General features: G+C 41.1%; 1 protein-coding gene across 2 annotated transcripts in view; it reads left to right on the forward strand.

Annotated features, from left to right (window-relative positions):
* The window catches only part of NLRC4 (NLR family CARD domain containing 4), a 43,722-nt gene that overhangs the window by 13,557 nt on the left and 13,164 nt on the right, over nt 1-17,001 (forward strand). For both annotated transcript variants that reach the window (XM_057301320.2, XM_034952897.4), the window contains 5 exons: nt 373-633; nt 1,451-3,445; nt 12,026-12,118; nt 14,831-15,001; nt 16,804-16,896. In XM_057301320.2, the coding sequence (XP_057157303.1) occupies nt 373-633; nt 1,451-3,445; nt 12,026-12,118; nt 14,831-15,001; nt 16,804-16,896 (2,613 nt within the window). The remainder of the gene's footprint in view (nt 1-372; nt 634-1,450; nt 3,446-12,025; nt 12,119-14,830; nt 15,002-16,803; nt 16,897-17,001) is intronic.

Raw genomic sequence — 17,001 nt, forward strand, 5'->3', positions numbered from 1 at the left:
GAGACAGATGCTGATATGCATAATTTTTTTTTTTTAGACGGAGTCTCGCTCTTTCGCCCAGGCCGGAGTGCAGTGGCGCTATCTCAGCTCACTGCAAGCTCCGCCTCCTGGGTTCACGCCATTCTCCTGCCTCAGCCTCCCAAGTAGCTGGGACTACAGGCGCCCGCCACCACGTCCGGCTAATTTTTTGTATTTTTAGTAGAGACAGGGTTTCACTGTGTTAGCCAGAATGGTCTCGATCTCCTGACCTCGTGATCCGCCCGCCTCGGCCTCCCAAAGTGCTGGGATTACAGGCGTGAGCCACCGTGCCCGGCCGGATATGCACATTTTATATAAGTAAATAAATATGTATATTTCTCCCCATCTCCTCAGTGAATTTCATAAAGGACAATAGCCGAGCCCTTATTCAAAGAATGGGAATGACTGTTATAAAGCAAATCACAGATGACCTATTTGTATGGAATGTTCTGAATCGCGAAGAAGTAAACATCATTTGCTGCGAGAAGGTGGAGCAGGATGCTGCTAGAGGGATCATTCACATGATTTTGAAAAAGGGTTCAGAGTCCTGTAACCTCTTTCTTAAATCCCTTGAGGAGTGGAACTATCCTCTATTTCAGGACTTGAATGGACAAAGTAAGTATCAGTTAGTTTTGCATCTGTTTCTGCAAGTAGAATAGACCACAACAAAGATCCATCTTCCCCATGGCAGAGCCTCTGCTTTTCCTTCTCTTCATATCACCTGGCAGTGGCCTTTGATTACTGCTAAGGAAAAGCTTAGATGATTTTAGGAAAAACTCATAGTAGATCAATTCATGGTGAAGCCAAACAAATAACCCCAAGGCCAGGAAATAAATGATTGAGTATAGTCTCACTGCAAGATAAAACTGGAGAATAAGTGCACTAGTTAAGCTTCCAGTGCAGCAGTGGTTCTCAGCATTCCCTGGTTGGATGAGATCTATCTATGGGAGAGAGGCCCAGCTGACTACCTACTCCATGTCCAGGCCTCCTGGTAAAGACAGCCTGACTGACACAGAACCATGATTCTATGTTTCATAAAATATTGTTTTTATTTTTTTAATTAGTAAATAAGGTCATGACAGATTTTACTCAGAGTGAAGGCCTACTATGCTGACAATTATCCCTAACCATCTTTCTCTGCCAAATTCTTTACTTTCCTTAACCCAAAAACAAGCTCCTCCCTTTTCCAACCAGCTGCTATAAGATTTGGTTGTGGAAAGGAGGAAACAGAAAGCAAAAAAGGGAGTGGGGTAAAGGATGCTGGGGAAAGGGGGAGCAGACAGAACCCTTTGTGCCAGCTCAGAACTGGGAAAGGACATTACATTCACAAATGGCAGATTCTCAGCCTCACCCCCCCGTTCATCCTCCTGAACTCCAGGTTTTGAGGAGACACAGAATTGGGTCCTCTTTAACTTCACCTCTTCTCTAATAGGTCTTTTTCATCAGACATCAGAAGGAGACTTGGACGACTTGGCTCAGGATTTAAAGGACTTGTACCATACCCCATCTTTTCTGAACTTTTATCCCCTTGGTGAAGATATTGACATTATTTTTAACTTGAAAAGCACCTTCACAGAACCTGTCCTGTGGAGGAAGGACCAACACCATCACCGCGTGGAGCAGCTGACCCTGAATGGCCTCCTGCAGGCTCTTCAGAGCCCCTGCATCATTGAAGGGGAATCTGGCAAAGGCAAGTCCACTCTGCTGCAGCGAATTGCCATGCTCTGGGGCTCCGGAAAGTGCAAGGCTCTGACCAAGTTCAAATTCGTCTTCTTCCTCCGTCTCAGCAGGGCCCAGGGTGGACTTTTTGAAACCCTCTGTGATCAACTCCTGGATATACCTGGCACAATCAGGAAGCAGACATTCATGGCCATGCTGCTGAAGCTACGGCAGAGGGTTCTTTTCCTTCTTGATGGCTACAATGAATTCAAGCCCCAGAACTGCCCAGAAATCGAAGCCCTGATAAAGGAAAACCACCGCTTCAAGAACATGGTCATCGTCACCACCACCACTGAGTGCTTGAGGCACATACGGCAGTTTGGTGCCCTGACTGCTGAGGTGGGGGATATGACAGAAGACAGCGCCCAGGCTCTCATCCGAGAAGTGCTGATCAAGGAGCTTGCTGAAGGCTTGTTGCTCCAAATTCAGAAATCCAGGTGCTTGAGGAATCTCATGAAGACCCCTCTCTTTGTGGTCATCACTTGTGCAATCCAGATGGGTGAAAGTGAGTTCCACTCTCACACACAAACAACACTGTTCCATACCTTCTATGATCTGTTGATACAGAAAAACAAACACAAACATAAAGGTGTGGCTGCAAGTGACTTCATTCGGAGCCTGGACCACTGTGGAGACCTAGCTCTGGAGGGTGTGTTCTCCCACAAGTTTGATTTCGAACTGCAGGATGTGTCCAGCGTGAATGAGGATGTCCTGCTGACAACTGGGCTCCTCTGTAAATATACAGCTCAAAGGTTCAAGCCAAAGTATAAATTCTTTCACAAGTCATTCCAGGAGTACACAGCAGGACGAAGACTCAGCAGTTTATTGACGTCTCATGAGCCAGAGGAGGTGACCAAGGGGAATGGTTACTTGCAGAAAATGGTTTCCATTTCGGACATTACATCCACTTATAGCAGCCTGCTCCGGTACACCTGTGGGTCATCTGTGGAAGCCACCAGGGCTGTTATGAAGCACCTCGCAGCAGTGTATCAACACGGCTGCCTTCTCGGACTTTCCATCGCCAAGAGGCCTCTCTGGAGACAGGAATCTTTGCAAAGTGTGAAAAACACCACTGAGCAAGAAATTCTGAAAGCCATAAACATCAATTCCTTTGTAGAGTGTGGCATCCATTTATATCAAGAGAGTACATCCAAATCAGCCCTGAGCCAAGAATTTGAAGCTTTCTTTCAAGGTAAAAGCTTATATATCAACTCAGGGAACATCCCCGATTACTTATTTGACTTCTTTGAACATTTGCCCAATTGTGCAAGTGCTCTGGACTTCATTAAACTGGACTTTTATGGGGGAGCTATGGCTTCATGGGAAAAGGCTGCAGAAGACACAGGTGGAATCCACATGGAAGAGGCCCCAGAAACCTACATTCCCAGCAGGGCTGTATCTTTGTTCTTCAACTGGAAGCAGGAATTCAGGACTCTGGAGGTCACACTCCGGGATTTCAGCAAGTTGAATAAGCAAGATATCAGATATCTGGGGAAAATATTCAGCTCTGCCACAAGCCTCAGGCTGCAAATAAAGAGATGTGCTGGTGTGGCTGGAAGCCTCAGTTTGGTCCTCAGCACCTGTAAGAACATTTATTCTCTCATGGTGGAAGCCAGTCCCCTCACCATAGAAGATGAGAGGCACATCACATCTGTAACAAACCTGAAAACCTTGAGTATTCATGACCTACAGAATCAACGGCTGCCGGGTATTGTAAATATCAGTGGTTTGTGCTTTGTTCACTTAAAAAAAAAACAGTGTATAAATTTGGAAAAGGAGAGAGAGGAGACTTTATTTCTTCTAAACGGTTACAGCCTGCAAGGTGGCCATCCCACAGGCTGAGAAACATGCCTCCAACCAAGACCAGAGACAGGCACCTCGAAGGAGGGGTTGGGGTAGACACTTTATGTTGAATGGGTTGGCTAAACATACATATTCAACAGATTACAGGAGGAGCTATGAATATTCATGAAGGTGGTCTTGATACATACATATTGAATAAACACGCATGTAACATACAACCCATGTTCACTTTGGGGTGGAGATTTAGCATTTAAATCAAGCTTATCCAACCTGCAGTCCGTGGGCTGCATGTAGCCCAAGACGGCTTTGAATGTGGCCCAGCACAAATTCATAAACTTTTTTAAAAATTATGGGTTTTTTTTTGCAAAATTTTTTTTTTTCTAGCTCATCAGCTATCATTAGCATTAGTGTATTTTATGTGTAGCCCAACACAATTCTTCTTCCAATGTGGCCCAGGGAAACCAAAAGATTGTACACCCCTTTAAATGATTTAAATGTATTACAATTAGGCCTATACTTCAGAAGTTCTTTTCAGAGCACAAAGGTAAGCAGGTATGCAATCTCTGTAAACCAGCCAGAACCAGTCTGTGGTTGGTGGTCCTCTGATCAGGAGAAAGTTACTGAAATCACTCTCTTCTCCAATCAAAGCTGTAGTTATGGCAGATGGAACAGGGATTGTTAGCATTTGTGAGCTGGATGAGTTGTGAATTGTTTAATATTCACAACTATCAATATTGCTTATCTTGAGACCAATGCTTGTTTAGCTACCAAAGAAGAAAAACCTGTGGCAGTTACGACACAGTTTATTCTTTTTAAATTTTTTTTTTTTCGAGGTTGGGTCTTGCTCTGTCACCCAGGTGGGAGTGCAGTGGTGCGATCACAGCTCATTGCAGCCTCAACCTCCTGGGCTCAGTTGATCCTCATTGTTTGATTTTTTAGGGGGAGATGAGGTCTCACTATGTTTCCCCGGCTGGTCTTGAACTCCTGGGATCAAGCAGTTCTACTGCCTCCACCTTCCAAACTGTTGGGATTACAGGCGTGAGCCACCACGCCCAGCCTAGGACAGTTTATTCTTTAAGCGTAGAGCTGAATGACTTAGCCTTTGCCTGGCATGGTCTTATGTCCTCTTTATAACTTGGTAATTTATTGCCACAAAAAGTCTGTTCTGTTAGTCTCATGATCTCTATGTCAACAGTAATGCTGATGAGTTGTGTTCAAACCATACAAGAGAGGGAGTATAATGATGTGTGTTTGACCTCCCATCCTGTCATGGCCAGGAACTGAGTTTAAGGTTTTTTTCTGGGGTCTCCTTAGCCCAGAGGGGATGCATTCAGTTGGTGGGGGGCTTAGGATTTTTAGTTTACAGCTATAATCAAGACTGGCTGGAAATATTAGCCAAGAATACTGTGAAAATGTTAGATATATAGTTTTGCTTTATTATTTATTATTTATTTTTATAGATATAGGGGGTACAAGTGCAGTTTTGTTATATCGATATATTTCGTGGTGGTGAAATCTGAGCTTTTAGTGTAACCACCGTTATCAGTTAGTAACCACCGTTATCAGATTATTTCTCATCCCTTGCCTCCCTGTCACCCTCCCACCTTTCCAAGTCTCCATGTCTATTCTGCTTTCTATCTCCATGTGTACACATTATTTAGCTCCCACTTGTAAGTGAGTATATATGGTATTGGATTTTCTGTTTCTGAGTTATTTCACCTAAGATAATGGCCTCCGGTTCCATCAATGTTGCTGCAAAAGACATGATTTCATTTTTATTAGTTTTGTTTTAAATTTTCTAGTAGTTTCTACCAGGAGTCAGGACTTGAAAGGAAGGTAGAAGGGCTGTGGAGAGAGGTCTATGTTGGGGGAAAGCTGTTAGATTGGGAGCCATAGGGAAGATTCCCAGAGCTGTAGTCTGATTGGAAAGATATATATACACATACATACATAGATACATATATGTATGTGTTTAAATATATTAAAACTATTTTTATTAAAAATGTAAATATACTAAAAATATTTTTATTAAAAAATATATTGGGAGGCTGAGGCAGGTGGGTCACCTGAGGTTGGGAGTTCAAGACCAGCCTGACCAACATGGAGAAACCCCATCTCTACTAAAAATACAAAATTAGCCGGGCGTGGTGGCACATGCCTGTAGTCCCAGCTACTCGGGAGGCTGAGGCAGGAGAATCACTTGAACCTGGGAGGTGGAGGTTGCGGCGGGCCGAGATCACGCCATTGCACTCCAGCCTGGGCAACAAGAGTGAAATTCTGTCTAAAAAAAAAAAATAAATAAATAAAAATAAAAAAAATATATATGCAGGTTAAGCTTGTCTTCAGCAAATCCTTCTCCTGCGAGCACCCCCATCTCTACCCAATACCCAGTCCTTCCCTGCCAAGTGGCACCCTGCCCTGCTTCAAGTCTTGGAGGAAATCCAACCTGTAAATTAATCACCTGCAGGAGCTAGGAGCTAATTGTATTACAAGATTCTCATCTGGGAAATTGTAGAAGATACTCAGCTCCGTTCCCACCCTAACTGTTGTTTACTTGGTTGGGGCCAGGCCAGGTGACTCACACCTGTAATTCCAACACTTTGGGAGGCCAAGGCAGGAGGATTACTTGAGATCAGCCTGGACACAACAGGAAGACCCTGTCTCCAACAAAAATTAATCATCTGGGCGTGATGGTGCATGCCTGTAATCCCAGATACTCCAGAGGCTGAGGTGGGAGGATCACTTGAGCCCAGGAATTTTCAGGCTGCAGCAAGATATGATCATATCCGTGCCTGGGCAACACAGCAAGACCCTATCTCCAAAAAGAAAAGAAAAAGAAGAATGAATGACAGAAGATTTGGGGAATATTGTCTAACATGATGAAATTTCAGATTTTAGACTTCAGACACAGATATGCGAGGGCAATCTTTCTGGGTAACGGGGATACTTCCCCAAATTCCAAATAACACTAAAGGAGAATGTCTGCCCTACCTGTGTAGACCAGCCTGGTTGCCCAGAGCAGGAAGTGCTATGTGGTGTGAAGCCATGGGAAGCAGGAATCTTGCTGTACTTAACTGTGGCAGTCTGGGGTTAGTTTTCAAACACAAGCAATTTCCCACCCAGCTCTGCCCTGCTTGTCACCCTACAGAGAAATTTCCTATCATTTTAAGATTCTAGAATTTTTTGTACAGATAATCTTTGAAACCTCCTCCCTAATGAGGGAATCCCTTCTGTAAGATTCTGGGTGTCACGAAGACTGTATTAGACTACCTTCTGTGTCAGGAAGCTCACCATCTACTCATGACAACTATTCTTTTATACTGATCTTGTAAAGTGATCACCTATGTGCTGAATTTGGCCTATATGGTGTTTATAATTCTTTTTTAATGTTTGCCATTTAAAAAAAGTATTTACTTTATTTAATTATTATTTTTTTGAGACAGGGTCTCACTCTGTCGCCCAGGCTGGAGTGCAGTGGCACAATCTTGGCTCACTGCAACCTCCACCTCCTGGATTCAAGCAAGTCTCCGGCCTCAGAATCCCAAGTAGCTGGGATTACAGGCGTGCACCACCACACCTGGCTAATTTTTGTATTTTTAGTACAGACGGGGTTTCACCATGTTGGCCAGGCTGGTTTCAAACTCCCAACCTCAGGTGATCCACCTGCCTTGGCCTCCCAAAGTGCTGGGATTACAGGTGTGAGCCACCACACCTGGCCCCAACCTGTTGATTTTTTAAAGGTATACATAACGATAGCCAACATTATTGAACACATACAGGTATTATTGAAGCAAATTTCGTGTATCAACTCATTTAGATGTCTTAACCCTATAAGGTAAATTTTTTCTATTTTTCATTTTTGTGGATACATAGTAGGTATATATATTTATGGGGTACATGAGATGCTTTGATCCAGGCATGCAATGTATAATAATCACATCATGGAAAATGGGGTATCCATCCCTTCAACCATTTATGTTTTGTGTTAAGAACAATCCAATTGTACTGTTAGTTATTTTAAATATACAATTAACTTATTTTGACTTAGATACTATGTTGTGCTATCAAATACTAGATCTTATGTATCCCTTCTAAGTATTTTTTTGTATCCATTAACCATTTCCACCTCCTCCCTACTACCCTTCCAGCCTCTGGTAACCATCCTTCTACTCTCCGTGAGTTCAATTGTTTTGATTTTTAGATCCTACAAATAAGTAAGAACAAGTCATGTCTGTCTTTCTGTGCCTGGCTTATTTCACTTACCATAATGACCTCTATTCATCTTTTTTTTTTTTTTTTTTTTTTTGAGAAGGAGTCTCACTCTGTCGCCCAGGCTGGGGTGCAGTGGTGTGATCTCGGCTTACTGCAACCTCTGCCTCCCAGGTTCAAGTGATTCTCTTACCTCAGCCTCCTGAGTAGCTGGGATTACAGGCGCCCAGTAACACGCCTGGCTAATTTTTGTATTTTTTAATAGACACAGGGTTTCACCATGTTGACCAGGCTGGCCTCGAACTCCAGACCTCAAGTGATCCACCCACCTCGGCTACCCAAATTGCTGGGATTACAGGCGTGAGCCACCGTGCCCGGCCTATAATCCCATTTTCTACATAATGCTCAGCCTCCTAAGTAGCTGGGACCACTGACATGTGCCACCACACCTCGCTACCTCACTAATTTTTTCTCTTCTCATTCTCCTTCTCCTCTTCCTCCTCCTTCTCCTCCTCCTCCTTCTTCCTCTCCCTTCCCCTCTCCTTCCCCCTCCCCCTCTCTCCCTCTCCTCCTCCTCCTTTTTTGTAGAGAGGAGGTCTCTCTATGTTGCCAAGGCCAGTTTTGAACTCCTGGGCTCAAGTGATCCTCCCCATCAGTCTCGCAAACTGCTAGGATTATATGTATGAGCCACTGCACCCAGCCAGTTTTAGAAGGGTTTTTTTTGTGGGGTTTGCAGAAGGGGGTGTTGTAGATTCCTTGACATTTTTATCATAGACAATCATGTTATCTTCGAAAAGAATGATTTTAAATTCTTCCCTTCCAATCTGTATTCCTTTTATTTTATTTTTTGCCTTATTTCACTAACTAGGACTTGTAGTACAATGTTGAATAGTGACATGAATTAACATCTTGCCTTGTTCCTGACCTTAGGGAGAAAGCATTCAGACTTTCACCTTTAAGTATAATGTTAAATGTAGTTTTCTCGTAGGTGTCTTTTATCAAGTTGCTGAGAATTTTTTTTTTTGGTCATGAATAGATGTTGGATTGTGCTAAAGGTGTTTTCTGTATCCATTTATATGATCATGTCATTTTACATGGATGGATGTTGGATTGTTTTTATTACATTATTTTTAGATTATTTTTGAGGCAGGGTCTTGTTCTGTCACCCAGGCTGGAGTGCAGTGGCATGATCATAGCTCACTGTAGCCTTGACTTCCTGGGCTCAACAGATCCACCCACCTCAGCCTCCTGACTAGCTGGGACCGTAAGTGTGAACTATCACATCTGGTTAATTTTTAAATTTTTTGTAGAGACGAGTTCTTGCTATGTTGCCCAGGCTGGTCTCGGACTCCTGTGCTCAAGAGATTTTCCCGCCTGGGCCTCCCAAAGTGCTGGGATTACAGGCGTGAGCCATCTAGCCTGGATGTTGGATTATGTCACATGTGTTTTCTGCATCAATTTATGGGATCACGTAGTTTTACTTTTAGGCTGCCAATATAATGAATTATATGGATTGATTTCCAAATATTGAGCATCCTGCATTCCCTATATGAAGCCCATTTGGAGGTGGTGTAATATTCTTTTTTTTTTTTTTTGAGATGGAATCTTGCTGTGTCACCAGGCCGAGTGCAGTGATGCGATCTCGGCTCACTGCAACCGCCGCCTCCCGGGTTCAAGCAATTCTCCTGCCTCAGCCTCCCAAGTAGCTGGGACTACAGGCGCGCCACCACGCCCAGCTAATTTTTGTATTTTTAGTAGAGACAGGGTTTCGCCACGTTGGCCAGGCTGGTCTCAAACTCCTGACCTTGTGATCCACCTGCCTCGGCCTCCCAAAGTGCTGGGATTACAAGTGTGAGCTACCACGCCTGCCGTAATATTCTTTTATGCATGACTGAATTCCATTTTCTATTTTGTTGAAGATTTTTGATTCTGTATTCATGAATGATATTGGTCTAAAGTTTAATTTTCTTTCTTTCTTTTCGAGATAGGGTCTCACTCTGTCACCAGGGCTGGAGTGCAGTGGTGCGATCTCAGCTCACTGCAACCTCTGCCTCCTGGGTTCAAGCGATTCTCCTGCCTCAGCCTCTGGAGTAGCTGGGATTACAGGCGCCTGCCACTACACCCAGCTGATTTTTTGTATTTTTAGTAGAGACGGGGTTTCACCATGTTGGCCAGGCTGGTGTCAAACTCCTGACCTCGTGATTTGCCTGCCTCGCCCTCCCAAAGTGCTGGGATTACAGGTGTGAGCCACCTTGCCCAGCCTCAATTTTCTTTCTTTTCTTTTCCGTCCTTCCCTCCCTCCTTTCTTTCTCTATTCTCTCTCTCTCTCTCTCTCTCTCTCTTTCTTTCATTAAAGACATTGTCTCATTCTGTTACCAAGGCTGGAGTGCAGTGGTGTCATCACACTTCATTGCAATCTTGAACTCCTGGGCTCAAGCGATTCTCTTGCCTCAGCCTCCTGAGTAGCCAGGACTACTCACACCTCCCACCACACCTGGGTAATTTAAAAAATATTTTGTAGGGATAGGGTCTGGATATATTGCCCAGGCTGGTCTCAAACTCCTGGCCTCAAGTGATCCTCCTACCTCTGCCCCCCAAAGCACGGGGATTATAGGAGTGAGCCACTATGCCTGGCCTAAAATTTTTTCTTCTACGTCTTTTTCTGGTTTTCATATCAAGTTAATGATGGCTTCATAAAATGAGTTGGGAATTATTCTTTGTACTTCTATTTTCTGGAAGTGACTGTGTAGAATTGGTGTTATTTCTTCTTTAAATGTGTGGTAGATATGAAGACAGTTGATAGAAGGAAAAAAATGAAAATGTGTGGCAGAATTTGCAAGTGAACATATCTGTGCCTACAGATGTCTTTTCTGGGAAATTTTAGATAACAAATTCAATTTCTTTAATAGCTATAAGTTTATTCTGGTTACCTACTCCGTATCACATGAGTGTTGGTAGTTTGTGGTTTTCAAAAAATTGGGCAATTTCATATATGTTGTCAAATTTATGTGCATAGATTTGTTTATATTATTCTCTAATTGTCCTTTTAATATCTGCAGTGTGTGTAGTGATATCCCCTTTTTTGTTTCTGATATTGGTAATTTTTGTCTTCTTTTCCTTTGTCAGTCTTGGTAGAAAATTTTTAATTTTATTGATCTTTTCAAAGATCCAACTTTTAGCTTCACTGATTTTTTTCTATTGTTTACCTGTTTATAATTTTGATTTCTGGGCTGGGCATGGTGGCTCACGCCTGTAATCCTAGCACTTTGGGAGGCTGAGGCCAAAGGATCACTTGTGCTCAGGAGTCCGAGACTAGCCTGGGCAATATAGTGAGACCTTGCCTCTGTTTTTAATTTGTATAATAAAGGCATAATAACTTTGATTTGCACCCTTATCTTTATTATTTTCTTTCTTCTTTCATTTATTTTGCTCTCTTTTCTGTAATTTCTTAAGTAGTATGCCTAGGTTGTTGATTTGAGGCCTTTCCTCATTTCTAATATAAGTATGCAATGCTGTAAATGTCCCTGTAAGCACTGTGTTAGCTGCAGATTTTTTTTTTTCTTTTCACCCCTTTGTGAGGAGAGAGCTGCAGATTTTGAAGTTTTGTTTTTATTTTTATATTTTTCAAAATATTATCAAAGTTTCCATGAGACTTCTTCTTTAATGCATGATTATTTAAAAATGTGTTGTTCAATTTCCAAGTGTTTAGAAATTTCCCTGTTATCGGCCAGGCGCAGTGGCTCACGCCTGTAATCCCAGCACTTTGGGAGGCCGAGGCAGGCAGATCACAAGGTCAGGAGATTGAGACCATCCTGGCTAACACGGTGAAACCCCGTCTCTACTAAAAATACAAAAAAATTTAGCCGGGCGTGGTGGCAGGTGCCTGTAGTCCCAGCTACTTGGGAGGCTGAGGCAGGAGAATGGTGTGAACCCGGGAGGTGGAGCTGGCAGTGAGCTGAGATTGCGCCACTGCACTCTAGCCTGGGCGACAGAGCAAGACTCTGTCTCAAAAAAAAAAAAAAAAAAAAAGAAAGAAATTTTTTTCCCTGTTATCTGGGAAATTGGTATCTAGTCTATTATTTGGAGAACATGCTTACAGTGAAGTACAATGCCCATCTCTTATAAAAAGTATATTTTTATGTCTATTTCATGAGCATTTTTGGCTCATGATGATCATTAAAATCTTTTGATTGGTAACAAAAATGACAGTAATAGTAAATGACATAGTAAATAGCAAATATCTGCTGAAAGAGTCCAATCTTTTTTCTTTTGACAGGTGGTCTGACTGACAGCTTGGGTAACTTGAAGAACCTTACAAAGCTCATAATGGATAACATAAAGATGAATGAAGAAGATGCTATAAAACTAGGTCAGATTTCTGTTCTCATATTTGTATCAATGTAAGTTTGATAATAAGAGGAGTTAACTTCAGGCTCTGACACTGGCTGTGTCTGCACAAGGCAAGGATGTTTTTATGTACTTGTGGCTACATTGGTTTCCCTAGACATTTTCCCTACTGCCATTACAATCCTTCAGCATCATTTTATTCAAATTGTACAACACCAGATGGTAACCCTTTTGGGAAGAGAGCCCCTGACGTGTTTTTAACTTCCGTCTCCCTGGCTCATTGGCTATGTTTTTATTTAATGCATAGAAACAATATTTTAAAGTTTATAGTATAGTTTCATAATTGCATAGAAACAATATTTTAAAGTTTATACTATGGTTTCATAGTTAAAAAAATTCATAAATGAAATAGGACACAGGAAACAATGTGAATCAAGAAAACTTTGGGGGAAGCATGCTTTCATTCTACACTGCAGGTTGTGTTTCCCCAATCAAAAAAATGAAAAGGAAAAGGAAACTTCAGGAACACAAGCAGAACACATGGCTTACCACAGGGAACCAGGCCCTGCAGGCCAGGGAGGATTCCTGTTAAAGCTGCTTTCCTTGAATGTCCCTGTTTTCTCATGTGTTGGATTTTTTTTTTTTTTTTTGGCTCTTTTTTTCCCTACTTGAGTCCTCACTAAAATACTCCTCTCTTCCCTTCATCTTGTTCTTTCTTATTCTGCTTCCTGCCGAAAGACAACTCTAGCCTATAAGCCAAACATGGCTGAAGCCTGGGCATGGTGGATCACACCTGTAATTCCAGCACTCTGGGAGGCCAAGGCGGATGGATCACCTGAGTTCAGGAGTTCGAGACCAGCCTGGCCAACATGGTGAAACCCCGTCTCTACTAAAAATACAAAAATTAGCTGGGCATGGTGGTATGCACCTGTAATGCCAGCTACTTGGGAGGCTGAGGAAGGATAATCACTTGAACTCAGGAGGAGGAGGGTGTAGTGAGCCGAGATTGCTCCACTGCACTTCAGCCTCGGTGACAGAGATAGACTCTATCTTGAAACAAAAACAAAAACAAAAGCAAAACATGGCTGACTTCTTTTCCTTATATGGCCTACATGAGAATAATCAAATTAATTCAGTGTTCAATAAACATTTATTGCATGTGTATAAATTACACAGAAAATCAGAGCTGGAAGGGGATTGAGAGCATCTAATTCAACTCATTGATTTCACAGAAAACTCCACTAGAACCTAAAATAGCTTATTGACTTGCTCAAGATCTTACCAACTGGTAGAAAAGAGGTCAAAAAGTACCTCTCTAGGATAGCCTGCTTCTGCTATTAAGGAATCAAAATGTGAACTTGACTAAACCAGTCTAATTATATCAGTAATAATTTACTCTTTATTAAAGAGTTACTCTGCTATAGATTAGACACTAGCCTCGGCAGTTTTATATACCTCATTCCACTGAATCCCCACAACTGTCCTAGTACATAGATATAATGATCCCTAACGCTTCAGCTAAAAGATTGAATAACTTGCCCAAGTTTATAATTATTAAGTAGGGGATCCAGGAACTGACTGCAAAGCTCATGCTCACAACCTTTAACCGGTATATACTCCCATGACAACAATGAACATTTATTGAGCACTTACTATGTGCCAGGCACCACATTAAATATGTTACGTACATTATCTGCAACCTTCCCGAAAGCTCTGCAAGATTGATATTATTAGAATCATATATTTTATTTCTTTTCTTTTCTTTTTTTTGAGATGTCACCCAGGCTGGAGTGCAGTGGTGAGATGTCGGCTCACTGCAACCTCTGCCTCCTGGGTTCAAGCGATTCTAATGCCTCAACCTCCGAAGTAGCTGAGATTACAGGTGTGCACCATCACGCCCAGCTAATTTTTGTATTTTTAGTAGAGATGGGGTTCCGCCATGTTGGACAGGCTGGTCTTGAACTCCTGACCTCAGGTGATTCGCCTATCACTGCCTCCCATAGTGCTGGGATTACAGGTGTGAGCCACCATGCCTGGTCATTAACATCATATATTTCTTTCCCGTAGGCTACAGTACCATCAAGATAAGACAGTATTTTAATGACACAAAGTGAGGCCTAACCAATCCTAAACTGCACATTAGCTTTAGACCTAAGAATGGGGGATATTTTAGAATGTTTCCAATTATACTGTTGATATAAGGTAAATCTTTCTTCTGGTTAAACATGCTGCAGTGGATGTGGTCTTCATTCTAAAGCTTCAGGCAGGCCCCATATCATGAGTCCGGGCAAGGCTTTTGAGGCTGTAGACAGTTGCACTAGAAGCACTCCAAGGAGCCAAGTCCTCATCTACCCCCCTGAACTCAGCCCCCTCACTGTTTAAGATTTTTGAGAAGATTGAAAGGAGAGTGCTCTAGAAGACTTCATTCATGTAAAGAATTACAGTAAGAGTATACATTGATGCCCATTAAAAAGACTACAAATTTACTACAGTGTTTCTCATGCTACTAAGAGAATAACCTCCATATAAGTGATTTTTGTGTGGTCCAAGAGACTGGAAAGTGAGAGTTGAAAGAAAAAAAGCTCTCGTTGATTCTTTGTAACTTAAAGTCGCTGCAGGAAGAACATGGGAAGGTCTCTGCACAATTATTCTTTGCTTTCTTTTCAGTTCATTAATCTATGCTTAAATCGAATTAACTTGGTATCCTAATGCATTCCTTTCTATCTTTTTTCAGCTGAAGGCCTGAAAAACCTGAAGAAGATGTGTTTATTTCGTTTGACCCACTTGTCTGACATTGGACAGGGAATGGATTACATAGTCAAGTCTCTGTCAAGTGAACCCTGTGACCTTGAAGAAATTCAATTAGTCTCCTGCTGCTTGTCTGCAAATGCAGTGAAAATCCTAGGTAACTGTTGCTTCCATTAACTGAATGAGGACAGTATAACAGAACATGTGATACTATTATACTAATTCACACTAAATGTCTCAAATGGAAATTTAATTTTAAGGAAAACTGGAAAAGATAATAAAAACTTCTCGATAATAAGCAGATTGTTTTTAATGATTTTTCTCCATATTAGAATTAAATCAACTATTGATGGATAATAGGGGAGAATTTCAGAATAATTGAAGATGTAATTTTTAGAGAAAGTGAAAAGGAAGAAAATAAGAAATAGGTGCTTGAAACTTGCCACACAACCGGTCATATAATTTACTGCCTAATAAACATTTAAATGAATGGATAAATGATTGAGAAGTGAGAGATAAAGATTTTCTTAAATGATCTCAGGCTTCTAATTCCTACCCATTGCCCTGTTAAGATGAAGTTAATGTGCATGATATGATAATTGAGCCTTCTGAGTTCCCAAAGGGATGCATATCAACTATGGGGAAACTAACTGCATATTTCTGGATAAACTATACATGTGTAATTCAGACATATTTTAAAATTTAGATTTTGGAAAACAGTGGTATAATCTTTTTAAAGTTAAACTATATAACTGCTGGGAGTCTCTAAAGATAACTAAGGAAGCCATTTGTATACTAATATAAAGTTACAGCTAGAGAAACCCACAGTTGAAAAAGGCTGGATAAGTACTGGGAATATGAGAACAATGAGCACATGCCTTTATTTCTCTACTTACTGATGGGGAGAGACAGGCTTAGAACTGGAAATAGCAAACGTACTCTTTTAAAGAGAAGTTCAGCAGGTTTTTTATTGTAGAGCACAAAACCCAGAAGATACTTTAAGAAAAGGGCTCATATGATTGATTAAAAATAATAATAGCCAATATTATAACAAGAGTACATATTCATGAAAAACTTGTCTGATTTTTTTAAAAAGGAGATTTTTCTAGCCCTGACAGAAAAAACTTCAGCTAGATTAAGCAAGAGTGATAATATGTGAAGAAAAGAACTAAGCAATACTTAGCTAGACTGGTACTATTATATAATTAATGTTTGCATGCAAAATAGTTTTCCATTACCTCAACATATTTGTGTCTTTGTCATTCAAATACGTCTTTTGTACACACCATAAAACTGGGTCTTGCTTTAAAAAAAGTTCTGAATATCTGATTATCTCTGCCTTTTAATTGGAGTGTTTAGTCCATTAAGATTTAATGGAATTGTTGATATGGATAAATTTGAATCTGCCATTTTGCTATTTGTTTTCTTTTTTTCTCATCCATTTTTTACTATGTTTTTATTATTAATATCTCAACTATTATGTCAATAAAATCATCTAAGTTGAGGTACACAAAACCAGCTCATTTCATTTTTGTTGTTGTTGTTGTTCCTGTTTCTCCTGCATGATTAACGGCATTTTATAATTGAAGCAACTTTACATTTTATCTGGTCCAACTACCTCATTCTATAGAGGAAGACATTGAGGCTTAGAGAGACCAAGTGATTTTTCCATGGTGACATAACAACTACATCCCATGCTGCTTTAGGTTCTACGTGACCTGGAATTTATTAATCAGAACCTAGGACCAATGACTATTTGCCCATTTGGTCATAACCATGGGATTTGGGGGTTACACCTATCCCAGTGCCTTTGGAAATAATTAAAATAACCAAGGCAAGTTATGGTTTGCACTACCATTAGCAGAGAAGATAAGAACTCAGAATTATTCTAAGAATACTTCAAAATACATTTATATTTACCTGAAAATCTTTTTATTTTGGATTACTTTTTTCCCCCAGCTCAGAATCTTCACAATTTGGTCAAACTGAGCATTCTTGATTTATCAGAAAATTACCTGGAAAAAGATGGAAATGAAGCTCTTCATGAACTGAGTAAGAATGACAATTCAGCCAAAATTAGATACTTGAATATGTATACTGGGTAGTCGAAATACATAGCCTGGGTCCTGAGGTCTTTTATACCCATGTGTGCCTTAC

This window comes from Pan paniscus, chromosome 12 (assembly GCF_029289425.2).
Source record: "Pan paniscus chromosome 12, NHGRI_mPanPan1-v2.0_pri, whole genome shotgun sequence".
NCBI lineage: Eukaryota > Metazoa > Chordata > Mammalia > Primates > Hominidae > Pan > Pan paniscus.